This window comes from Leucopleurus acutus, assembly GCF_964270905.1.
Source record: "Leucopleurus acutus genome assembly, chromosome: 4".
NCBI lineage: Eukaryota > Metazoa > Chordata > Mammalia > Artiodactyla > Delphinidae > Leucopleurus > Leucopleurus acutus.
Genome location: NC_139146.1, coordinates 75,807,409 through 75,835,290, shown reverse-complemented (window position 1 = coordinate 75,835,290; position 27,882 = coordinate 75,807,409). Strand labels below are relative to the sequence as shown.

The 27,882-nt window shown below is 36.4% G+C and overlaps 1 protein-coding gene across 1 annotated transcript; it reads right to left on the bottom strand.

Annotated features, from left to right (window-relative positions):
- Window positions 1-147: 147 nt before the first annotated feature.
- Window positions 148-27,249, bottom strand: SRP72 (signal recognition particle 72). The gene is made up of 19 exons (XM_082838079.1): window positions 27,130-27,249; window positions 24,925-25,045; window positions 22,784-22,907; window positions 21,360-21,503; window positions 21,172-21,283; window positions 19,593-19,624; window positions 18,201-18,325; window positions 18,050-18,107; window positions 15,642-15,773; window positions 14,640-14,768; window positions 13,165-13,237; window positions 11,153-11,217; window positions 9,773-9,868; window positions 8,805-8,908; window positions 8,600-8,677; window positions 8,234-8,371; window positions 5,725-5,762; window positions 3,131-3,290; window positions 148-2,319 (listed from the first exon to the last, which is right to left on the bottom strand). The coding sequence occupies exons 1-19, from the start codon at window positions 27,236-27,238 to the stop codon at window positions 2,142-2,144; spliced, it is 2,016 nt and encodes a 671-aa protein (XP_082694205.1). The 5' UTR covers window positions 27,239-27,249; the 3' UTR covers window positions 148-2,141.
- Between the last annotated feature and the right edge of the window lie 633 nt (window positions 27,250-27,882).

The following is a 27,882-nucleotide window of genomic DNA, read 5'->3' as shown; positions in this document are numbered from 1 at the left end:
TACTCCTCAATTTGTTTATATACAGATATCAACATGATGAATTTTCAGTCAAGTTAAAACTGGGTTCTCTCAATCCCATTAGTTTAGTTTTCCCGTTTTGGGGGGAGAGGCAGGGGATAATTTTAGATACTCAGCTTAAAAAATTCTTAGATATACTAACAGAAGTCCTCTGTAAAACGCCAACACCCCAGAACACCTTAATCCATACTCACCGCTAGATTATTTTATTTTAAAATGTGCTACAGTGAATGGATGTATCCATATTGGCTTTTATAAATGCACACACACACAGACACACACACACACAGACACACACACACACACAGACACACATACACAAAGTATATAGGTCATTGGTTAAAGACCTGTCCAAAAGAATAATTACTAGAAAGTTAATGTAGGTGTTTACATTTCATTTGACAATTACAATTTATTTGAACTGAGGTTTCAGTTGCTTAATAATGACTGATAATAACGACTGGCAATTACAATGACTTAGAGAACTATAAATTTCTCTGTGTGCCTTGGGTCAAAATTTTCATTGGCGGATAATTTTCACCAAAATTCTGTAGCTTAGTTAACCTAAAAAATTATTATCCTTCACCACAGAAATTTAATGGAATCCTAAAATCATAAATTTACTAACAATTATTTTTGTAATGGGGTTTATATTCAGAAGGAATAAATATCTGTCACTTACCAAAAGACTGTTCTGAGAACTCAAAAAGTATAATGCCATAATAAATCATTCATATATGAAGGTCTCTTGTTTAGATGCTACCACAGTTTATGTTAAACAGAAAGGCAGCACCACATTTCTTACTCTTGTAAAGGAGGAAAGCCTTTTAAAAAACTCTTTGAAGAAGTTTCAGTAGATACGTTCAGAGTCAAACACAGCAGCACTTTATTAACAAGGACAGAGCAATATGATCACAAGGAAATACTCATAAGTCTAAACTGAATGCTATCTTGGGCAGCATAAAAGGAATACTAACAAGTGTAGGCATCCCAGTGTGTCTGTCTCACACCTGTTCAATGGGAAGGTGACTCATAAGCAAGGCAAGAACAGAGCGACACTGATACCACACACTGACTACAATACTTCATTACTTTGAGAAGGGTAGTGAATGGTCATACCCCCAACTAGAAAGAGGAATCATTTGAGACCTATCAGTTGGGCTAACAGTTCTGTTAAGCTTTAATACTGCCTACTCCTGAACTCTGGTATTAACCTCCTCTCTATGTAGGAAGTCAATGTTCATGCTCTTGATAGGGGCTGTTTAAATCTTTCCGATTTCTGTCAAATCCATCTGACCTCAGAGCACTGGGTCTAAGAGTCAACTTCTTGCAACATTGATGTCTTTCCCTTGAGATCTTTAATCGTGCTAAATCAGCATAATGTTATCATAATTTGAAAATGACATGGGGGCACAAAAAAGTCCTAATTTATATACATGTGTATATATGTATATACATACACATACTTTTCATTACTATATATATATATATATATATATATATATAGCATCCCATATTCCAGTATCACATGGCAGAGAATTTACAGTCAGAATAATCAAGACATTTAATTTAGTTTTCCTGTGGCCACTCATGTAGTGAACTGAAAAATACCAGTGTATTAATAAGGTCCCTTTTTATTACATGCTATTTCTAAGCAGATATTTGGAATGCTCAGAAGACTCCACTTTCAGTCTCCTAAGGCCTCCTAAGACATAATTTAAAGTGGGACTTGATAGAACAAATATCTTTGCACTCTAGTTGAAACAGAAGTAGTTTCTGTTTATATCCTAGGAAACCTTGGATAACATGCCTTGTTTGTGAAATTGAAAAAAACAGCAGATCAGCACACAAAGAGAAAGGATGCAACAGATATCAAAGTGGGTAAATGCCCAACTATTCTGACTCCTCCTCATCTGTGCAAAGCAATGTGGTACAAGTAGGCCAAGTCTGACTGGGCAGAGTTTGAGGAAGATGCTTTTCTGTTTGATGAACAAGAAAATAATTTTATGAAAATGTGGGGATGGGAGAGGGAGCAGCTCTGTGCTTCTTGCTGTGTTACCTTTATTATGTTCCCAGTGTCACTGAGACTAGTTTAAAAACAGCCTACAAAAAGAATGTTCTAATCACCAGCCACCTTTTCCACCTTTCTTCTTTTTCTGTTGCTGTTTCTTTTTTGTTGCTGGAGCCCCTGCAGGTTTCTGGTGTCTTGGGGGTATGATATTACTTGTAGATGTAGATGCTGTTGCTGCGCTGCCAGGTCGTGGGGAGGTGGGTGGGCTGCTCACAGTTTTACTGGCATCCCTGAAATCATCAGATCAGGAAAGTGTTGGTCATTCATATATTCAACAAAGGAAAAGGCTATAAAAATGTATGTACATGGATTTCACCTCTCACAATCTCCCACACACATTTTCTTTTTCTTCCTTTCTTTCTTTTTTGGCCATGCCACATGGCATGCGGGATCTTGGTTCCCCGATCAGGGTTGGCACATGGGATCTTGGTTCCCAGACCAGGGATGGAACCCGTGCCCCCTGCAGTGCCTCCGAGCTCGGAGTCTTAACCACTGGACTGCGCGGAAGTTCCCACACATATTTTCTTTTAAGGTGTGTTCCCCAACTCCCTATCCATTTTTCTTTTGAATAAAATTTTTACTGCGTTATAATTTTTAAAAATGTAATTGATGGTACATGTCAATTTTTAGAAAGCTTAGAAAATAAAGAAAAAAAAACTGTTAACGACCTATAATCCTTCCATGTAGAAATAACTCATTTAGTAACATTTTAAATTCTGCTTTCTAGTCAAATTATTTATTTATATCTGTTTCTCTAGATATTTAGTTAGTTGAATTACTCAGTGTATATAGTTTCCTTTTGAAGGTACTGTAATCCTAACATCTGCAATACAATCCTACAATTCTAGTATTTACAATACAACCAAGCCAGAAACAGCATATTTTCTTTCCTTTACATAAGCGTATTACAAAACATTTATTAAAGATATCTGACTATACTTCTCATACTATAAACATAACTCAAAAATTCTTAATGATGACCCTGAGTCAATCTCAGAAAGAAGCAACCTATGCCCTGAGGACTGGGAAGCAATGACTTACAATTCAGATGAAGCTCCTACAGTTGCTCCCTGGGTCCCTTTTCCAATCTGATCCTTCTTTTTACCCTTCTTTCTTCCTCGGTAGTAAGAACGTTCACGCATTGGTAGCCATCTTTCTGGATCTGGGGTCACTTTTGGGTCATAATTTTTAGGCAGTTTTCCTGTTTAACAATTAATTGGTAAAGAAATGAGAGATCTGTCCATAATGTTTTCGAGATAGTTTGTTTAAACACTGTGTCCAAACCTGGGAATAAATAACGTTAAAACTGAAATAAACTTATCTGAGAAAGTTTTATTTGTATAATCTAGCAGCGGAAAAAGGACTTATTTCTAAGCATGACACAAAATTCAGAAGGCATAAAAAGATTTCATAGATGTATCTGTATAAAAAAGTTTAAATTTTCATTTGGTAAAAGATAATTTTTAAGAGAAATAACAAAACAAGAAAACATTTGCGTACTATGTAACAGAGTGAATTAATATTCTTAATATAGAATGAGTTCTTGATAATCAGTAGGTAAATCATGTAAAGAAAATGGGCATAGCTGTAATTAGAGTAAGCCAAGAGAAATAAAAGTCATTAACTATGTGAAAAGATGCATGACCTCACTAATTAAAAATAATAAGGATAGGGGAGTTCCCTGGTGGCCTAGTGGTTAGGATTCCAGGCTTTCACTGCCGTGGCCTGGGTTCAATCCTTGGTCAGGGAACTGAGATCCCATAAGCTGTGCAGCGTGGCCCCCCCCCAAAAAAGAAAAAAAAAATTAAAGGATAAAAAATTCTATATTAAAAAGTGTAATATGCAGTGTTTGTGAGATAGTGGGCAACTCTCAAACACTATGGCAGAAGTATATACTAGTATAGCCTCTGCAGAAAGCAAACAATTGGCAGTACCAGTCAAAATTTATACTTTTAGAAATTTATCTTGCAGAAACTCCTAAGTCACAAAGCTATATATGTGTTAAGAATACTCTCTGTGATATTCTTGAAAACAGCAAATTAACTTAAATGTCTATCAATAAGAGAATGATTAAATATAGTATTCTCACACTATAGCAAGCTATAAAACTGAGTTAAAAAATGAAATACATCTATATTTAATAATTTGGAAAAATGTCTGCACAATATAGTCTAAAGTAGAAGATTAAAACAAATTATCCTGATTTGTTTATATCAGTTTTGTAAAAATATTAATTGAGCATGTAAATGTGTATGTGTTTATATATACAAAAAAAGTTAAGTAATTATCTCTGGGAGAATGAATTTGGGGTAGGGAATTTTCCATTCTTTATGCCATTCTATAATGACAGAAGTCTCTTACCTTTATTTTGTTTTTATTTTCTTTTGTTTTTATAATGAACATATCTCTTGTAAATTAAAAAAAATACTCATCTGGAAACCACGAAAACAGAAAAACTGAAACTGGAGATTACTGATATCTACAGTTATCAGCTATTTCCTGGCAGTATTACTAATAAATAAAACAACATGAAACAAATACTTTAGTTTTTACCAATTTCCAAGTACAGTGATAAAAGTGAAGAACTAGTAAGACTTGTAGGTAAAGACAGTGGAGTGAATGCAACACTGGCTTCTGCACTATCTAAAACTCCACTAAAATAGTAATAAACCCATTAAAAGGAAGAATAGTAGAAAAGATATTTTCAGTAAAATTCTAGAAGCTGGAAAACAGATGGAGGAGTGGTAATAAATTTAGCAGATTTGGGAAATCTGAATCCTTGATTTTGCAGTAAGCAAAATCAAGAAGCAAACTGATTTCTACCACAGATTTCCCAAAGACTCGGGAACAGGTAGGTGGCTCCAGGGATATCCTCTGACTAGTTGAAGCCAAGCATGGTAATTCCACCCTCTCTTGCCATGGATTAAAATAGGTAAGCCAATCAATGCATGACATTCCTCTGGTTAATGGTTCAGGGCTGGACACTGACCTATACTGGCCCAATCAGGTTAATGGGAAAGACTTGCCAAATGCAGAGGCTCTCTTTACATCCTGCTGGATATAAATAACAAGTATATGGCTCTGTTTCCAACAAACATCTGATTACTCTAGTGGGATTCACTTTTGTGTACAGGAGAACAAAGAGATACAACTACTGGATAAACTAACCCTGATATAACCTTCCTCTACACTGCCAGTTTCATAAACAGTAAATTTTCTTAAGCCAGTTTCACGGAGTTCTATGGTACTTGTAGCCAAAAGCACTCTAATGTAGAAGAGCTTACTGTTGCCAGGCACTGTTCTAAGAGCTCTACATGTAGTATTTTATTTAATCCTATGAGGTACATACTATCATATTCCATCTTACAAATGAAAAACTCAGGAAGGTATGTTAACCTGTTCACAGTCACAGTGACAAAGAGCAATGTTACTAGAGCAACAACTTGAATTCAGGCACTCGTAAACTTCAGAATTGCACTCTTTAAAGTTATAAATTTAAGTAAATGTTAGTTATAGTCAAGACAAAACTCAGTTTCAAAGATATGAGAGTTTATGTCTGAAGATTTCTATGTAAGGCCAAACTCAAGCTTTTACCTTATAGAAAGAAATCTAAAGATTAAAAAAAAAAGCCTTACCCTTCTTTTTTTTCTTCTTTTTTTTCAAATCTCCCTGTCTACAAAGAGAAGAAAAATCATTATCATCATTGTGATAAAATATTTATAGAGCATTAAGCATGTGCAAAAGAGTGAGCTGGGTACTTTGTCATAAAGGTGTTTAAGATTTGGCGTCCCCTCACCAAAGCTAATAAACCAGTTGGTTTATTAATTTAATCAAATTTAATCAAGCTTCAAACACCATTACTTTCTGGAAGGTGCTTTAGAAAAGAGGGGTGACAACTGTTTTAAGAAAATAGATACCATTTACACTGGCACATATTAAGTCTATGTAAAAAGGTAAGAAATCTGTACAAGCATAAAAATCTATAGTTCTATGCTAAGTTACCTTATATTTGGCAAAACTAGAAAACAGATAATTTAAACTCTTTGCCAGAAGAACATGTAAAGGTATCATACATGCAAAGAATATTTCTGGGAGGATATGCAAGACAAGTAACATTGGTTGTGGCCTTGGGTGGGAAGAGGGCAGACAGGGGTGGGAGGAAGACTGTACGTTTTTAATCTTTCAGGCTTTGAACCCTGTGAGTTTACTGAATTTTTTAAGTAAGTAAAATCTTTATTAAGTACACTGACAAAAAATAAATAAAGGTATTTAAAGAGCATAAAAAGTCAGGGGAATACTTCAAAATAACTATTAAGTACTCTGACAGCTATACTCTGACAGCTACAGTAGAAAAGAGGAAGACATTAAAAAAATCCCTCTGGATACACTCATGTGATATACCTCTACGGGAACTATGAAACAGTGAACCAAAAAGATAAGACGGCAACAATGTCTGCCCAAATTTCATTCTACCAAGTCATTCAATTGTGAAAGTTCTTTTAGGGTACCCTGAAGAATAAGAAATGCAACATACAGCATCTTACTTTAGAGCTTCATCTCTCACTCAGACTATGCAACAGTCTTCTGAATTGTCTCCCTACAAATCATACTACACAGCCATATCTGCAATTTCCTAAGACTCTCTGCCATTTCTTACTTCTTTGCCTTTGCTCACATTTTGCCCATCTCATCCTCGTCTTCCTCCAGAGTCAACCTCCTCCATGAAGCCTCTCCTAACCTCCCACCGTCCCCAGGAAGGACCGACTATTCCCTCTGGTGTACTCCTCTATGCTTGTACAATCACAGCACGTGCAACCTTTATTTCAATTACTGCTTAAGTATATTTCCTTCTGTTAGACTGAAGTTCTTTTCAGGGCAAGGACAATGATTTACTTTCGTCACCAACATAGTATTTAACTTCAAGAGAAACTACACCTTTTTATGTGTCCAAAAGTCAACATAAAATGAAAGACATTAATAATGCCTAATGAAAATACTGTGCTGAAACTGAGAAGCTTTAAAGTCAATGTACATCTTAATAATTGTCTAATGGAAAAGATAAAGACGATTAAAGGATTAGAAAAGAACTGTATGTTCTTACTAATTACCCAACCCTGTTTTGGAAAAGGAAAAAAAAAATACTGAAAATATTTAAATACACATTGTATGAAAATCTCCTAAGACCTGGCTTGAATTCATTATTTTGGAGTTCTTGATAAGGCTTGAAATTGGGATCATGATAAAATGAAATTTGGAACAATGCAATATCTCTGAGACTGCAATTTCTTATTTAACTTTTAAAAATCTATTATGAGGATGGTAATACCTTTTTAACAAACACAGAGTTCATAATGAAGTCAATCATATACTGTTGCTGATATATATATTTTTTAATTATGAAAAATCAAATTTCAAAAGTCATTCAAAAAAAGAGAAAACTGAAAAATTATGAAAGTCACAAAACTGGGGAAGTGCTATATCTTTTCCATTCTCTATTCATCCTGAGTGAAAAACAGAATCTTAAAACAGTTTATTTAGTAGGCCTCTGCTATTTTTGAGATGACAATGTACGAGAACAAGAAAAGAATTGGAATTTGACTTCTTGTAAGTTATTGAAGCTGGCTAACTTTCCTCCAAATCAGCAAAATAAACCTTATCTGAAATTTGGTCTAGAATTCTAAGTGATGTACTAAATGTACATCAATATCTCACAGGTAAATAAAATAAGACACATCCAGCCTATGGAATACTATGCATAAAAAGAATAAAATATGTCTACATTGAGAATATGGAAAAATCTCTAAGACTTATTAAATGAAAGAAAATTCGAAGACAGTTAAATACAATATAATCCCATTTCTATAAAAAAAATCTAATCTAAGGAAAGTATTTCTACATCAGCTCTGTGTGCAAACACAAAGAAAAAGATCTGGAAGTAAACACACTAAATTAGTATCAGAGGTAAATTGTGGGTGGGGAGGAGGAGGGGAAACAAGGACGAAAAGCTGGGCACAGCACAAGAGAAGGGAAAAGAAACAAAGTGGACTTAAACTTTATTCACATGGAATTTTTACAAGAGTGCATTTTTTATTCCTTATATAACTTAAAATCAGCATTAGTGAATGTTACAATGAAAAACATTACCCTTGCTCCTTTGGTTGACTATCTCCAGCAACTTTTCCACCCTTCTTCCGAATGTACGTAGCACCAGGAGAATTTTCAAGAGCCTCAACATCTACTTTTAGAGACATACTATCCGATGAAGGCAAGTGTTTACTAAGGCTGGGATAGAACAAGAGTTCAGGAACACAATATATATACATATATATGTTTGGATCTATCACTGTATTTTTCAGGCACATTGATCAATAAATTCTCATTTTTGCTTTTACTAGTTAGAGGAGGGGTTTTGTTTGTTGAAATTTATAACAAAAAAGCCCTGCTCAAAACAGGTAAGGGAAGGGATTTCTTGCACTACTTGGGAGCTGTCTAGAACAATCAAAAGGATACGCTTTTGCCTTCTCAGGATCTACAAGTGAGTAAGCAGAAATAAGCTGTGCCAGGGTGTGAATATCTTTTGGATTTTGTCTAAAAGAAGAAATAAGAAAGTCACTAAACAGTTTATAAAACTGGAGAAAGTAACATAAACAAGCAAAATAACTCCCTCATATCAAATAAAACTTGGATTTCTGCACCTCCACCTCTCAGAGCTTACTTCCATAGCTGTTCTAGGTCACTAATTGCCTCCTTCTTCCGTCCATATTTGAGTTTGAAGTTTGCAGCTTCTCTTATCAAGGACAAATGAGCAGGAGATTTGGGCTATAGATTCAATAAAGAAAGAAAAAAAGTTTTAAGCTAAATATCTAGCAAGTCAATGAAGTTATATTCATCATATCTTTAAAATGGACCTACCCATTAGATTTCTCATCTTAAGTTTTACTGAATGCACGAAACAACAAAAAGAAATTCACACACACACACACACACACACACACACACACAGAGGGAAAGACAAATTAGTACAAGTGAAGACCAATTTATGAATTTGGTATACAACCCATCTCTATTTAGATTGTCTTGTCTACAACTAGAAATATTGCATAACCAAATCTTAAAGTTATGTCACTATCATTCTCAAACATTAATTTGACACAATACTTCCTAGAACACTGATATCTCTTCACTGCTAATAGTGCTAACAGTATTAATGCCCCCTGTGTGTATGTATATCTGTAAGTTGGATAATGCCTATGCAAAGACCCATACTGGAAAAAACAAAGATGTTCCTGTTAGATAGAGATACACAATTATTCTACGTACTGCTGTTGTACCAAGTACTACCATCCATGGGCTCTCTAGCCACTAAAGATGAGCTGTCTTATACACAAGCATGTACAATTAATATTCTTATTTCTTGAGATTACACACACAAACACACATACATACACTCAGGAAGGAGCTTCAGAAAATATAACTGAGCTTTTTTTTTTTTGGTAGCCATTTCTTTCTTCTAATAACATTATCTGGATCTGGTATACATAAAAACTGAGTGACAGTCTAACAGCATTCCATTTTTTAAACAGTGAGTTGAAATGTTTCAATTCTTAATTTTGAGTTCACTGCTGCAGCTTTTTATTCTTATGCAAAAATGTACCCTCATAACATTTTACTCCATCTTTTTACCTGACGGTTTTGATACCACTGGATAGCTTGTGTGAAGACCTCAATGGCACTGTCAATATCTTCCTCATGGCTGTACATTGTCACTAATGCAGACACCTACCCAGCCAAAGGTATAAATTAGTGAACAGAATTCCTCCTTCTCTCTCAGAATAAACTTTTTGAAAATGAATAAAGTTAAAGAAACAGCAAATAAAGGTTGCTAGGCTCTGTGCTAGTACCTAATTCATCATAAAAATTGCTAATGCCTAACTAGATATACCATGAACAACAATGGTGTTTTCCAAACACAAAGGTGATTATCTGTAAAAAAAATAGCTCCCCTAAAGCTCATTCACAAATGGTTTGTTACCAGTACACAACAAGGTAAATACAGAAGTTAAGAAGAAGCACTTAGAAAATTAGTTTATATGATCACTGAGGTACACACACTAGAGAGGCTAAACTTGCATGTGGCCTCCACTACATGAAGCCAGTGAAAGCTTGCCTAGTGTGCTGGAGGGACAGCAAAGAGGCCCATGTAACTGGAGTGGAGTGACAGGGGGAGGAGCCATAGGCAGATGAGGACAAAAAGGAAACAGAAACAAAAAGCCAGATCATTGAGAAAAATCAATAAAATTAACAAACCTCTGGCTAGACTAATTAGAAAAAAAAGATAATAGGAACAAAATGTCCTACAGATACTAAAAGGATAAACAGGGAATATCTGAACAATTTTCATGCCAATAAATCCAACAACCTAGATGAAACATTATGTTAGCCAGATATTATATTTGATTCTAACATAATCACAGCCCAGTCTTAAAGTATGATTCTTCAAAAGAGAAAACACTACCATAATACTATTATACATTTATTGAGTGCCATTTGTAAACAAGCTGTGTTGGAAAATGAAACAGTCCCTGTACAATAAATGTACATACCACCACTACAGAATGTTTTTACTTCAAAACAGATGTGCTCACAGCTATATTAGTGATCTAAACCTATGATGCTTGAATAATCAGAGAACTAAAAACTAAATTCGTAGGCCATTATTACCAAATTGTTTTAACTCAAAGAAATCACACTGAAGACATGATAAAATAATAGGCTAAGAAATTCCCTATATATGTCTTAGGATATTTAAGGTTGGCTTTCAAGTGGTAATATAAGGCCTAAACAGGTTCCTGACACATTTGACTAAATAATAAATCAATGCAAAGCAGAGCATAAAATGTAATTAAATTTACACCAGAAAGCTATTATTTTAACTACAACTTCTACATTTTGAATAAAGAAATAAGCAGAAATTAAAGTGAAAACAAAGAAATATCAGACATACCAATGAACTATTAATTCCATTACTTTTTCAGTCTTAAAATATTTTAGTTATAAACTCACCATGCCTGGTTTATGCTTTAACTGCTCTATGCTTCTCAATATCAAACATGCTTTGGAAATATTACCTTAATAGAATAAAAACAAAATCAGCATCACACTGAAGAAAGCATCTCATGGAGGAAAAAAAAGATAAAAAATTTAAGAGTCATATTTTGTAACATCTCTAAACACTCAAGCTTTGGGACCTTGGGAATAATGTATTCTATTTATTCATTTTACAAACAAAGGAAATTAAATCCTAAAGAAACAATATATCTTGCTTATGCCCACAAAGTTAATGGCAGAGCTGCTACCAGAAAAAAAGTCTCCCAGCTCCCAATCCGTTGAGTTCTATTTCTCCCTTTTCAGAGTGTAACTTAAAGGTAGGAGTCCTGCCCTAAAGGCCTTGAAATTGTTACTGTAGATGCGAGTGCAATGGATAGTTGCCTACAATGTTAAAGTCTGATTTTCTACTCATTGCAAACCTCAATAACAAACCTTCCAAAGTCTTTAAAGACAAAACAATAACCATGTAACAGACTCATTCTCAGTAATATTAGTATGATAAATAATCCTCACAAAAATAAACTGAAAACTGGATGAGAAAAGAAGATACAGAGGAAAGCAAGAAAAAGAAGAAAGATTAGTGGGAAAAGGAAAAAGAAAGGAGGAAGATAAGAAATGGAGAATAGGGTAGCTATCAGGTCTCAACCTGATTTTCATTACTACCCCACTGAGGTGCCTTTTTAGACATTGTTTTTTCCTAATTGCCAACTCCCCTCCCCTCTACCCATGAACTTTTCATTTTAGCCATCACAATATCTAAGATTTTTTTCAATCCTGTGCACCAAACCAATTATCACCTCCACTGAGAATGTATGGTCTACACCAGAGTTGTCTGATGGAACTTTCTGTGATGATGGAAACAGCCTCTATCTATGCTGTCCAACTACACACATGTGGCAATGAAACTTCTGAAATGTAGCCAGCACAACTGAGGAACTGAATTTTAAATTTAGTTTAATTTTGGGACTTCCCTAGTGGTCCAATGGTAAGAAATCCACCTTGCAATGCAGGGGACGCGGGTTCTATCCCTGGTCAGGGAACTAAGATCCCATATGCCGCAGGGCATCTAAGCCCATGCGCCACAACTACTGAGCTTGCGCACCTCATCTGGAGAGCCTGCGTGCTGGAAACTACAGAGCCCACACCCTCTGGAACCCGCACGCCGCAACTCAGAGCCCACATGCATTGGAGCCTGTGTGCCACAACTAGATGAGAGAAAAAACCCTCACACCACAACTAAAGAGAAGCCTGTGTACCACAGCAAAGAGCCTGTGCACTGCAATGAAGGATCCCACATGCTGCAACTAAGACCCAACACAGCCAAAAAATAAATAAATTAATAAAATAAATAAATCTTTAAAAAAATAAATTCTGTTTAATTTTAATTTAAACTTAGAATAGTTACATATGGATAGTGGCTACCGGACAGGGACAACACAGCTCTAGATACTCAACACTGGTTCAAAATTATAAACAAAAAACTGTCAGTTCTCTGTAAGATTCAAAAACACAAGTTCTCATTAAACTTCCTTGCCTCTTCTCTACCAAAGATATGGGTTATAGAGTATAAATGAAGAATAAAGGGCTAAGAAATTTTGAAAACTAGGAAGCAAAGTAACTTTTAATTCATGCAAATATTACCAAGTGACAGATATAAGCATTTCTACACATGACGCACACAGGAAATTCAAGTATAGAACAGAGGAATTCTATGCTTCTACAGACTTTCAAAGCATGGATTGAGAAACATTCTAACAATTTAGGAATTAACCCAAGAAAAGGCCTCCTAACATTACTAAATATGTTGGAGTTCACACAATCTAGCTTCATATTTGAAACAGCATTATGCTTCACTATTATGCAAAAATTTTTAAAAATCACATAGTCCACAACTATTTCAGAATCATTCCAATCATATGTTTCCATTAACAGGATTATTTTAATCATAATGAAATAATCATGAATACCTTGGGAAATTTTCAGCTGTGCCATGGTCAGCTTAATTTCAGCAGCGTTTTCTGGATGCTGATCTGCAAATTCCTAGAATTTTTTTAGTTGGGAAAAAAAATCACATTTACACAACTAAGCGCACATATTCTAATTACTTATTTCAGCCTCATTAAATTTTTTAAAAAATTAATTAATTAATTAATTAATTGATGACTGCATTGGGTCTTTGTTGCTGTGCGCGGGCTCTCTCCAGTTGAGGCGAGCGGGGGCTACTCTTCCCTGCGGTGCACGGGCCTCTCACTGCGGTGGCCTCTCCTGCCGTGGAGCACGGGCTCTAGGCACGCGGGCCTCAGCAGTTGTGGCACGTGGGCTCAGCAGTTGTGGCCTGCAGGCTCTAGAGCGCAGGCTCAGCAGTTGTGGCACACGGGCTTAGCTGCTCCACAGCATGTGGGATCTTCCCGGACCAGGGCTCGAACCCATGTCCCTGCATTAGCAGGTGGATTCTTAACCACTGCGCCACCAGGGAAGTCCCCTCATTAAATTTTAAATCCAGTTTTGAACCATTAAACTTCTGGTTTCAGGTCAAAATTTTAAATTTGGAAAAATTTTATTTGACATCCACTTTGCTTAAAATTGTGCTCTGAGGGCTTCCCTGGTGGCGCAATGGTTGAGAGTCTGCCTGCCGATGCAGGGGATATGGGTTCGTGCCCTGCTCCGGGAAGATCCCACATGCTGTGGAGTGGCTGGGCCTGTAAGCCATGACTGCTGAGCCTGCGCGTCCGGAGCCTGTGCTCTGCAATGGGAGAGATCACAACAGTGAGAGGCCCGCGTACCGCAAAAAAAAAAAAAAAAAAAAAATTGTGCTCTGAAAGAAACTGCAATAATGTCAAGTCTCTAGGAAGTCACCAGTAGAGAAACAATAATTAAAATTACTACATAGATTTTTCTTTTTTTTTAAAGAAAGATACTCAAAAAAAAAAAAAAGACGACTCCTTACTGAGGATCCCTGCTTGGCAACTTTGCCCCTCAGGATGGTCCTAATTTTATGCTGTCCAACTTTCCAACGTAGTCTACTCTCAGGAAATTCGAATGTGATTTAATGTTTGGTTTAGCTTAATTAAAAACCAAGTCAGTATCTCTGTAATTGTTTGAGGTTTTGGATTGGGATTTACTAGAAAATACATTATTGAAAAAGGGGCTAAGCATGTTCTGGTATTTTAAGTCTAAAACAAACCATTAACTAGTGTTACATCAATCTCCAAATGAAAAGCATTCTTCGGAGTTTATAGCAAACATTTACTAATGCAAATTTATATAAAACAAAGCTGCGGCCCAAGAATTAACTAAAGTGACACTCTGGCATGTGTATAGTGGTATATTACCTATTAGTTTTCCCATGAAATTTACAAGCTTGTACATTATTTTAATAATGAAAATAAAACAAGGCTACAACTACCTGACATCCCATTAAAAATGCAAGTAATTGTTTTACCTGAAGCAGCTCTATTGCTTTTGTGTGCTGCTTTTCACGGCAGAGCTGGGCAGCTTGGATTAACACAGGAAGGAGATGCTCAGGACTTTGGGACTGTAAACTGGCAGATATTTTGCGACACTGTTCTGCCTAAAAGACAGTATTTCCCCCCCACAAAAATAAGCCGGTTAATTAAATCAAACATTAAGTGAATGACCAAAAAGAAAAAAAGGATGGGGAGGTGGAAGGAAACCAGCTGAAACAAAACAGTAAGTGAAGAACTACCTAGGGTAAGAGAGGTGGTTTACAGTACCCTCAAGTTTTTCCTGAAAGAAAAAGATTTCCATTTACTGAATGTAAGCTATGAGTTCTTAAAGCATTTAGGAAAGAATAAGTCCTAAACATTCATTTGGATGCTTAAATTGCAGAATTTTGTTTAAAAAAACCCAGAACACATCAAGTGTCAGCCTTTGCTTCAAAGCAACAAAACGTATAGGTATTTCTTGCTACAGTATTTAGGAACAACTTGACTCAGTTCTAAATAATGAAAATGTTACTGCCTCTCAGCCCCCCACTGAAAATCTCTGCTCTAGAAGAGTACAAAATCATAATTTAATTAGAATTTACACATATTGGAGTTAGAACTGCCCTTCTTATTTATAACTTGATGTGATTATGCACAAACTAAAAAGATGGATCTTACATTTATAATCATGATCAGCATCTTTGATGATTTTTCCCTTAATTCAGAGAAATTAGAAATAAGGTAATGAGAGAATTTTCTCATTTACAGCCGTGAATAGTGTTTTCTTCTTAAAAGCCACCACTGCAGACCTTTACAAAGAACTGGGCAAATGACTTACTTAACAGATAAAATCTATGATACATGACCTTCTGAAGACTACATGAGTCTAAGACAAAATATAAGCAAAAATATAAACAGACTGGACTGATACACCCATTATGCCTCATGTGCCATACTCCAAAAGGTTTAGCCAGGGGAACCAGAGGTCTGTTGCCTACCTGGTTTGTGTACATAGCAAGTAAAGCTTTGTTAAATTCTATAGCTTGCAGTTGTTTCTTGGAAAGCTTAAACTCCACTCCTTCTGCATTGGTTAATTTCACCTTCTTCTTGGAGTCAAAGACATTTTGGTCCTGACAAAGAAAAGTTCATTCACCATTAACAGCAATCTCAGACTTCAACTCTTTTAACACTCCAAGGCCTTATTCCTCTTTCATTTCGTTATTTTATGTAAACACAACAAGAGAGCTTGGAAGATAATACACCTACCTGGCTGGGGTGCCTATGCTCCTAAGGTACATATAAATTTGGCTTGGTTTCTTGGTTTGGTTTTATCTTTCTACTATTAATTGCTTTCTTTATTGATGAAAAGTACAAAGGGACTGCACAAATCTTACAGTGGAAATTAGGACTACAACGCTACCTAAATTTGTAATATCTACAAACTATCTTTAGAATTTAGATGACAAATGAGGAAAGTAACTTATTCCTCTCTGACATATTATCATACATAAGCAAATGGAATGGAATAAGAATGGAAGACAATTAAGTCACACTGCACCCTGAGAAGGACAAAAAGGGCATCTAAGTGTCTACTATGTGCACAGTATTCTAACTTTGTTAAATATTATTTGCAAATATGTGTTACCATTGTGCTTTTTAAACCATGTCTTCTACTAGTTTAAAGACTAAAAGGAGGCAAAGAAGAAATCTAAAATAAATTCTGCTTTTTACTGTGAAGCTCCAAACCAATGTGAAATTATTTTAAATGTACAGCAAGAAACTGGCTTTCATATAAATCAATCCTCAAGAAACCATATTTCTAGTTGGTACTCTTATGTCACTATTTTAGTACTTAAACTCACCATGCATGCCATTGCCAGACTTCTCTTAAACTTTACTACCATGACACTTATTAACATTTTTGATTTTTCAACGTCTCTCACACCTTGGTTATTATTCAATGTAACCTTTTTTTTTTTCTTAACTAGCCAGCATGTATGTATCCTCATATCTTTTGCTCTCTCACTTTCCCTCCATAAGTCATTTGCTTATGCTGTTGCTTAACCTTCAAACCATATCCCTCCTTCAAGGCTCTACTCAAATTAGCCAACCCAGATCTTCCTTCACCAAACAACAAGAAATTTAAATGTGCACAATTTTTTTCAACACTAGAATTTTTTATACTATGTAATGATTAAGATGACGTTTCATATTTATTTTTGCATTTCCTATTGCATGCAGCACCATACTGAATAAAAAATTAGAAATAAATGTTAACTGAAGAAAAATTCAGTGTATAAATACATTTAGATTGAGATATTTAGTACTTCACATACTCTCCTCCCCACAATTATATATCGGATAAAAACAATTTGTCCTCACTGGCATTTCAAATTGTTCATAAACATAGGCAGGTACACCTTGCTGCTAAGAGTCAAATGCCAGCATCAATTTTTGGAAACCTAAACCATGCCAATGCCCTACAACATCCTATATCTATTACCCCCCTAATGCCATTATCCTACATCTGAGAACCCTCTGAATTTCTGCTATAGGGGGAGAGAGATACCACACAGGCCTAAAAGGAGAGTGCATTGGAGTCAGAGACTAGAATCTGAATCCAAGTTCTACCTCTTAGTGGCTGTGATCTTATACAAATCACTTAACTCCTTTTAGCCTCAGATTACATTCCTATAAATTGGAGACATGTACTGCCACCTAAAAAGATAATTGTGAGGATGAAATAAGCTGGCACTTGGAAAATCACATAGCCTATCAAAAGAACTTAAATGTTACTTTTCTAATTTTCTATTGACTTGAATTTCAAATTTGAACTTGAAATATCTTCCCATTAGAACAATGTTCCAAAAGGTGGTTAATTTGACTAGTACAGTACTCTTTAGGATTGTTTACATACATGCTTGTAATAGTTTACACAGGGCTTGCGGGAGGCGGGGGCAGAGAAAGAGAGAGAACCTGCCCATGCCTCCTCTCCCCCAAAATAAAAACCAATGGAAAGAGAAAAACTATATACGGAAAACTCGTATTCAGACTTACTAGATGAAGAAATCAAAGTCCAAACAACTTATTTCTCTAATAAGTATTCTCCATATAATGATAATAATGGGAAATAATATTATAATTATATTAATATTATAATTATATAGAATAATAATTTTAAAAAACAATGGGAAAAGGGTAAGATTTTTAAGTCCAGGGTATGTAACTACAAAATAGTTTTATTGTTTGAATATACCTTGCAGAATCATTATGCGAGTTAAATAAAACTCTCCATTGTGATTTTGCTGCAACTGGACTCTGTCACGGAAAAACTTATCCTAGAACAAGGCTGGAGTAATATGCTTCCAGCAAAAAATAGTCTAAGAAAACCATGAATATTTCATACCTTGTTAATTGTAATGATGTTATTTGCAATCACAGCTAGCAGTGCTACATCTGTTGGTCTGCAAACAAAAAGCACCAGTCAAAAAGGAATAAACCTTTAAAAAGAAAACTCATACCCTATAAAAGACACTTCATTTTAATAACCCACTTACTTTAGTTTTATTATCTGATTGTAAAGTTGCAAAGCCTCCTCTGTATGACCCTGAAGCTGCATAATATAGGCCATCTGCCCGTGGATGATGGCCAGTTCTGCCTGTGGGTCTTCTTCAGTTCCATCCTAAGCAGAAAAAGAAATATTTTTTTTTCCTGTGAGTTCTCCAAATTGATCCACATATTAACCAAGTGATCCAAACATTCAGAAGACATATCATCCTAAAGAAAACATACAATTTTCAGGAATTTTCCTGTAAAGTCAGTTTGTTAAAATTTAGGAATAGCTACCAAAAGAGGGAAGCTTAAATGAGAATGGCAAAAAGACAAATTCTGGAAGGACATGGCGACAAGCTCAGGAATACCATTCACTGATCATTTTTATTCTCTAAAGTTAAGACTAAAAAAAAAAAAAATGTGAAAAACAGCATACAAGTTTAACTTTTTACAATACCCCTAAATTCTGGAAACAATTTTCTCATAAGAAACACATTTTCAAAATGCTTCACTCTTAATTCTAAAATAATTCTAATCCAAAGACTACAAAATTCTAACTAGTAACTATCACTGTACAAAGAACTTCAAAAGCTGAAACTAATTCTGTAATTAAAGTAGCAGCTCTCTTAACTGATACCCCAGATCAATCTGTATTTTCCATTCCTTTGGAGAGGTTGACTGATGCCCACGTAGAGAGAATGCTCAAGGCTAGGAGGCTGCTCTTTTTTGCCATACCAGGCGCTCCTACTCTCACCTGGTAAGCATATGTTGACCAGGTCAGACTTGTTTGTTTCCAATCCCATTATGCCAGTTGTGTTTGATAAAGAAATGATAAAATTTAAGTATTGTAGTAAGACAAGAACTATGCATGAGAAAAGAGACTTGCTTCGATGAAAACTATGTTGAATGCTCAGAAATATTTGACAAAGGTTGAGTTCCTAAAGAAAATTACTATCTAATTAGGTATGAGCCAGAAAATGAAGAAAAAAAAAAAAGGACTCTGTAATGAAACTAATTCACAACTGTCTTTAAAGTACTGTTATACTTAAGAAATAAACCCTGGAGATCATGACTGTTGGATTATGTATAGTTTATGTAAGGAATATGCATGGAATTCCTATGAATAGGACCTTACTCAAAGACCTGAGCCCTACATCTAAAACAGGAGAATGAATTTATATGAATTTAAAATGAAATGCATAAGGCATATAAAATTTTGTATTGTCATTTCTCACCCTAAGAGAGTCCATCAAATAACTGGTCAAGAGGGTTTCTGCGATTCTTATCTAATGAATCAATATCATTTCAAAAAGTCAGTAAATACTACAGAGAAGGCTCCTACAAATTTATATTAGCAGAAGTGTAAAATCTGGGTTTAACCACAGTGGAATACTTACAGAGTCTTCTGATAATGAACGGCGGCAAAGATCTATAGGAGAAAATGGTTTTAAAATTAACATTGCTGGGTAACTCTCGTTTCTTTCATGTTCCAAAGAACAAGAACTAAATTCTTAGGCAGAAGATTTAAGATAATTTTAATAACAAGCAAATTTGGAATTTATCGTTAACATCAAATATATTACATAAATATTATCAATCCTTGATTACTCTAGCTCTTTGGCATTTTTCCTTCACTTGTAATCCCTATGTTAAAAAAATTTTTAAGGGAATTTAAAATATATAAATGTAACAAATGTTGATTGCAAAAAATCAATTATAGAAAAGTATAAAAATAAGGACAATAATCCTGTCACCCAAAGATAACCACTGTAGCATTTCAGCTATTTTTTTTTAATGTAAATGCACAGCTACATTTTTAAATGAAAGTGGGACAGTCTACTATTTTGAAACCTCCCTTCCCCCATTTAATATACTGTGGACATCTTTATGTTATAACACATTTACATCTACATTATTATTTTTAACATGATTATTGTTAATGACCGCATGGTAATCTATTCTGTGATTATAATAAAGTCTTCTAATAGGACAGAAACTCATGTTCCTAAATTTTTGTTCTTATGAACATCCCTTCAATTAAATTCATATATATATATATCTGTATGAATGTTATCTAATTATTCCCTTATTTCCTTAAATTTCTAAAAATGAAATTCTTAGATCAAAGGGTATGAAAATTTCAAAATCTGCTACAGCACCAAACTACCCACTGCAAAGTCTCTACTACTTTTAATTTCATACCTGCAATATATGAGGATGTCCTCCCATACCACTGTCAATACTGGGTATGGTCCAGAAATTATCATTATTAAACATATTTTTCTCCTCATGATGCTCTAACCTCTGCCCTTATTTTAACCATCAATATTTAAGAATAAAACAGACCCTGTTTCACCATTTTTCCTTCCCACCATTCATCGCAGTCCCTACAACATCACTTTTATAGCTTCCAAGGGAAATGTATGGAGAAGAAAGTCGAAATGTTTCAGGAGTTGAGACCAGACATAAGTTCTCTAATAAATTATTTTCTTTTTCACTTAAGAGCTTCAAAGCATGCAGATATTGTATATGGAAACATACTAAGTGGAGTTAAAATGTGCTTGGATAGTGTTATCAATGCATAAATGTGGCACACCATATTGTTACTATATTTGTGACCTTGTTTAATACCAATAATAATGATGATAATAATATTTACCGAATGCTTACTAACTCGGTTAATTTACATTTAAAATTCACAGTAAGTTGTTCAAAAACCTACTCCTCAAAACTCAGACTTAAGGTTTGGTGTGGCTGAAAATGGACAAGTAGACTGGCTTAGGAATAACATAGTAACAGAGGAGAGATAAGAGTCAAGAACCCAAGAGAAAGGCTAGATGGATTTTGAGAAATTTCCACTGCATCAATAATTTCCATTTAAAAACTTCCCAAAGTTTTTAACTTTTTAACTTTTGGAAATACTTTGCAAAGTTATATGCACATTACATTTACATATCATTTTAACAAACTTCCAACCTTCAGCTTTTTGCAGGATTTTCATTGCCTGGTTCAGCTGGCCTTGTCCTATCAGCGCACATGCAGCATTGTAGCACAGTTCGTGTGTGCCTTCTTGGAGGCCCAAGTTCTCCTGTCACAGAGAATACCAGTCAAACACTAGACAGGAATATTATGTCATGGCTGTGTAAGTACACAGAGATACTCACTGGAACCACTTTTTCCCAGTTACTTTGAGCTGCAACAACTGCTGAAAGGTTTGTTTTTCTCTCCTCATCATAATCATCTTGAGAGTTTCGGACAAGATCTCTATACACAGCCAGGCATTCATCATAGCGTTCTAATCGGTACAACTGAAGAGATAAATAGCAAGTAAAAAATCAGAGAAGACAAATATTGTGTTACATCCCTAACACCATATAACCCCTTTTTTGGAACCACCATGTAAGAAACCTAACTCAGCATAACGTGGGCAATTAATTGTTTTTCCTTTACAATTTTTCAATTAGTTCTGTATGCTACTAATACTTCCCAAAAGTTACTTGCAATGAATCTCTACTATATTGCATATTTGTAGGCATGATTCAGTTAGAAAAGCCATCGTATTGACCCCTATCTTGAGGTGAGGTAAGTGTCTAAGTGGGTTGTGAAAGAAAACCATTCTGTAGAAATCAACCAATCTGACTTACAATCCCACAAGTTTACTAAGCCCCAGTAAACAGGAACAAAATTAGATGTTAGCAAAAGGACTTACTATTTCCTAGTTCATTATACTGAATCTTCATTTCTCTTTTCCAGAAACCAACTATTGTATAGGGTAGTATCAAGTATACACAACATAATTCTTGCTTATTTCATTCAAGTTGTTCTTAAAGGGCGATAAGAACTGCCACTCTGGGTCAATTAGTCTACATGTATGACAGAGATGGGTGCCCTTCATCAATATCAAAATGCTGGAATCTACCCTAAGCTAACCCAGTTTACATGAAAAGTTCTTTATAGACCTACAATCCATGAACTTGCCCAAATCTCTGTTAAACTCACACTACCTTTTGGGGACAATATATTCAATACATTATTTGCCCTAAACTGACATTTTAAAAAATTTTAAGAGGGTTTTGCTAGTTCTAATATAACATTTCTGTCCTCTTATCATAAATAACCCTATTTTACATTAGGCTTAATTGTATGTCTCAAAGTTCTTTTAGAATAAGATATTTCCAGGGATTTCATGAACCATCTGAATTCATCCAAATTCTTATTCATCATGATTTTCTTTATTTTACACTTAGAATAAAATATCAGTTAAAAACTAAAAAGACTGTTTCAAAACTGTGTAAGTATATAAGCTTACTGGCCTTCATCTTTCCAACTAAAAAGTCCAAATTTCATAGGATAGTTCTTAATTTTCCAATTACCCTTAGGAAGTCATTTGTTCATAGAACACTATACATGCAATTGTTCATATGAAGATCAAGGAGAGGGAATATGTTCAAACCTCAAGCACTGGTTTGGTGGCAAGTTTTATGGAGCATCAGGATGGGCTGGGGTTCCTCATCCCTGCTCCTTGCTATAGGTAGAATCACGTTCATGCAGGATGACTGTCAAACAGGGATTTTAAAGCAGTAATTACCACTTGTCCATAAAGCTCCTTTAGTTTGTCTGTCTGCTGGTTGGCACTTTCTATTGTCTTCAAGGCATTCTCAATTCTGTTTAGCCTGTACTCACAGTATGCCTTCTCGAAGGAAAGAGAGTTACTGAAAAAGGAAAAACCAATGTCTGATTATTAGCTAACACTGCAGAGCACCCACTGTAAGCCAGACACTGCTCTAAGCACACTTGATACATATTATTTAATCCCCATTAACAACAGATGACAAAGGTTAGCGACTTGTCTAAAATCAGACAGCTCATAAGTGGCAGAAAATATTACATCTATTTCCCTAGGCTCTCTTGCTTTCATGGATATTCTTATTAGAATTACTGGCCTTTGAAATGAATATAAAAGAACGAAATCCTGAATTAGCTAAAAACTGTTTCAGATATAAAGACAATCTGAACATGTTTTAAATGGGTTGTTATAGAAGTTTCTTAAATCCATTTAAGAACCTATGATAAGCCATATAATGCTACTCTAACTTGTCAAGAAGCAAATAATTAGCAAAGAAAAAGTAACTAGAAATCTTAAAAGAACATAGCACTTGTAATCAAACAACTGGTAAACAGACAACTACAAAAACACTACTTACATACACAGACTTAAAAATTCATCTACATTAATGTCACATATGAAACATTTTGAAGTTTCAACCATAATCTGTGAGGAAAAATAAACATCAAGCAAATGGCAACATCCTATATTCACCTAACAAAAGATTATTTGAAAATTTCCCTCTCTCACAAAATGGCCAAAAATCAAAACACTGAATTTTAGCATAAACATGTTTACTAGTAGAAAGCAGTGTCCCTTTTATTACCCTTTTATTTTTAATAAAGTTTAAAAATTTGTTTTTAATCTGTAATACATGCAGTTGGCCCAAGTAAAAAAAACAAAATGGTATACATTGAAAGGGTTTTACTCCCACTGTTATTCAAATCTACTCTGTTCCGCTCACCTCCTACAAGTAACTATTTTTATTCATTGTTTCTCCATCTATTGTTTGTCTTTGCAAATACAAAAAAATACATATAGAAATTCTTATATCCTCCTTTTCTTATACAAAAGGAAGTATACAATATACTGTTCTGTACCTTATAAACATTAAACAATAAATATGCTGCAACCTTCATTTCAATACACGTTTCTTTTGGGGCTTAGGCATAACTGTAAAGAAAAATGAAATTACAGTACCAATTCAGATTATAAGTTCACGTTTCATGAAATGATAAATTAAATAAATAAATGAAAAAGATTAAGAATAATAAAAAACTGCTATAGGGCTTCCCTGGTGGCACAGTGTTTAAGAATCCGCCTGCCAATGCAGGGGACACGGGTTCGAGCCCTGGTCCAGGAAGATCCCACATGCCTCCGAGCAACTAAGCCCGTGCGCCACAACTACTGAGCCTGCGCTCTAGAGCCCGCGAGCCACAACTACTGAGCTCACGTGCCTAGAGCCCGTGCTCCACAAGACAAGCCCCCTCAATGAGAAGCCGGTGCACTGCAACGAAGAGTAGCCCCTGCTCGCCGCAACTAGAGAAAGCCCGCACGCAGTAACGAAGACCCAACGCAGCCAAAAATAAATAAATAAAAAAATAAAAAGTAGATTGAAAAAAACTGCTATATATTCTAAAGGCTGCTAAAGAACTCTGACACTGAAAGATCTTGGCCTAAAATCATACTCACCTAAACAATTCTCAAAGGAGGCAGGCACAGAGGTCAGGCTAAGACTGCCATACCATCCTAGAGGCCTCGACTAATACATCTCTACCCTGTATGTTCTGCCCTCTCTGCTCTTTTTTTTTAAATTAAACTTCTGCTGAATTGTTCTCCCTATGTCCTCCAAGAAATCTTGCAACTCTTGTTTATGCCCCACATCCCTCCAGTTTCCCTTCTTAGTGGTTCAAAGGGAAGATGGGGTAAGGAAAAGGTTCCTTAAGGCAGAAAAGAACAAAAGTTACTATTGCTCTTTCCAGTTTCAGAAGCACCATTGGCAGGCAAAAGGAAAAAAGGGGAAGGAAAGAAAAAGGTCAAAAATCACTGAATAGTGGGGGAAAAAACACGGAAATGGTTATAGCTATGGTAAACATGCACAAACAACTAATTAAATCACTTACTTGGCAAACACTTTGGTGTGAGTATTGATGACATTCAAGGCTTCCTTGAAACTTCCATTCTGGATAAGGCACACAACTTTACAGTGTAGGGCAGTTACATCATCCTTGTTGATCTGCAGTACTAGACAGCAATTTTAGGAAAGCAATTTTTAAATCCATTCCCTTTCCACATTTCCCATCTCAGGAAGCTACATTTCCAATTTTACTGCAGCAGAAATGATTAGTCAAAACATTTTTTTAAATGACTGATCTTTATTTTTAAGTTAAGAAGTGACAATAAGGAGAGTTAAGTTAGACTTTCCAGTGAGATAGCTTCCCAAGATGCATGTACCAAAAAAGTAAAGTGAGATAAAGAAGCAAGAATGAAGTTGTTTTCTACTGCTTTTTCATCTTGCAATGCATGCTATATCCTACATATTTCATTACTTCACAGGGAAAGAAAAAAGTTCACATAAAACTTGGCAGCAAATGACTTAGGTTTGAGTACAAGCTTGTCACTAAATGCCTTGAGGTCTTGGACAAGTCATTTGATTGCCAAATCTCAACTTTCTGATCTGCAAAATGAGTAAGAAAACATTGCCTATTTTACAAGGTTATTAAAAAAATTACATGAGAATATTTTGAAAAAAAACTATAAGCTGTAAAGTATACAAACACAATTTGTTTTGCTGGCAATATTTCCAAACACCATTCAAAATTTCCCTTTTCAGGTAATATAACTAAAGAGAAGTGCAAGGAAGGAGTCAGGTGGCCAAACTTCAATGCTAAACAGCTGTTCAGTGTCAAAATGACTAGGATCACTCCCCTTGCTCCTGGGCAACTATAGGAATTCAAATCTCAGTCTAAGAATCAGAGTAATTTCTATCAATTAAGAAAATATATATTGGAGGGCTTCCCTGGTGGCGCAGTGGTTGAGAGTCCGCCTGCCGATGCAGGGAACACGGGTTCGTGCCCCGTTCCGGGAAGATCCCACATGCCCCAGAGCGGCTGGGCCCGTGAGCCATGACCGCTGGGCCTGCGCGTCCGGAGCCTGTGCTCTGCAACGGGAGAGGCCACAACGTGTACCGCAAAAAAAAAAAAAAGAAAATATATATTGGAGAACTGACAGCCCTTGCTGATTAAACAATTCCTGCACAGTACTTACTACATTGCTGATTAATATTGGTTGCAGGCCTAGCAAAGGCCAAAGTTAATTCAAAACAAGTTTAACAATCAAATAATTGTCATTAGTAGCTGTTTTCCTCAATGTCTGAAATACCAAAAGTGCACTGTGGGCACAATCATTTCTTTTCACATTAACCCATCAATAGTTTGTTGAAAATTCACACTTGTACGTTACAGACATACCATGTATGTTATTACTTCTTTCAACAGTCAAACCCTGTCCTGGTAATTACATTTCCAAACCTAACAAATACAGGCAACACCTTCAATGAAGAATTTAGCACGACAGAGAGCATTAAAAAGCATGGCCGTATTACAGTTAGGCAGTAAAGGATAACAGAATATAATGAGTTGAACCTCATACCGAAGACAGTTCACTCAAAATGATCAGTTACCGGGCAAAAAACAGGATTAACATTTGTCTTTGCAACGTTATTGCAAATGTTAGTGCTTTCACACACATTTTCCGGTCTAAGGACGCTGGAGGGATTCTATCTGTGGGAATGACAGGCCTGACATCCAGATCCAGCCCTTCCCTCTACCCTGAGTCTGTACAGCTTCCACTTGTCAGCGCCAGCTTCCAAATTACGTGTCCCAGGCAGGTTCCTCCCCCGGCTGCGGCCCAAAAGAAAAAGCTCCCTCAGCAATACTATCTTGATCACTCCGCTATAAGGAAAGCGAAAAGGAGGCAATGTGGAGTATTTGCGAAATAAGGCGTGAAAACGGAGTAAAATAAGAAAGCAGTTTGGAAGAGACGTCGGGAGCTGCGGTCTCTTTAAATCCTTCCCTCGCTTTCTGCTTTGAGGGGGGAAAGACGGAAGTACACGTGGCTCTAAGCTACCCAGGACACACTGCTGGCCGTGGGGAGCTGAGGCACCGCGACCCGCGCCCACTGGGCATTCGGGCCCTAGCGGCGGGCGGCTGGGGTCTCCCCTCCCGCTGTCTGCTCGGAGGTGGTCACGCGCCACGGAAGGAGGCTGCATCCTCCCACCTGCCCGGGCCCGCCCCCGCCCCCGCCCCGTCGCCCGCCGGGACACTTACTCTTGTTGACGGTTTTGAGAGCGCGCGTGAAGTCGCCGTTCTGGCCATAACGGTTCACTTCACTCCAGAGCGCAGGTACCGAAACCCCCCCACTGCCGCCGCTCGCCATCTTGGAGGAGAGGCGGGGCGACCTCTTGCCCCGGAAGAGGATCTCGGAGGTGGCTAAGCGGAGAAGGAAGCCGGTGGTTGCTAAGCGTTTCGCAGTCGGAAGCGTCTTTAATACTGAGTTGGCGTCAAAGGCCGCAGTCTTCACTCTCGTACCTAGAAATTTGCGAAGATTGAGTCGATACACCTTTCTAGAAGCGGGTCTGGAGGAACGAGGCGTCGGATTCCAGGAAGGGGTTGAAAAGGATTCACCAAACAGATTCGGCTAAAAACAGCGTGCGACCGCTGGGGGCGGAGAAGTGTCCAGGTCCCTAGAGGCGGAGCTGGGCGAAGGTCTATGGAAAATAAATAACAGGTCTATAGCGTGGTAAAATACCAACTAGAAACCGTAGGGGGGTCATCTGAAGGAGTGGGAGAGAAGGGGAGGGGGAGAGAGACGTCTTCTTGCTGCCTGGGAATACTTCATAGAGGAATTGGTATTTGAATGGGATCTTGAAAAACCTGGGGTTGGTTCTGGGTAAAGTTCAGAGAAGCGAATATGAGGAAAGGCAAAGAAGAAGAAAAGAATCTCCAAGTGCAAAGCACGTTTGGTGAAAACCCCCTGGCTACCCTTTGGGCTGCATTTCAGGAGCAGTTGGCAATAAGGCT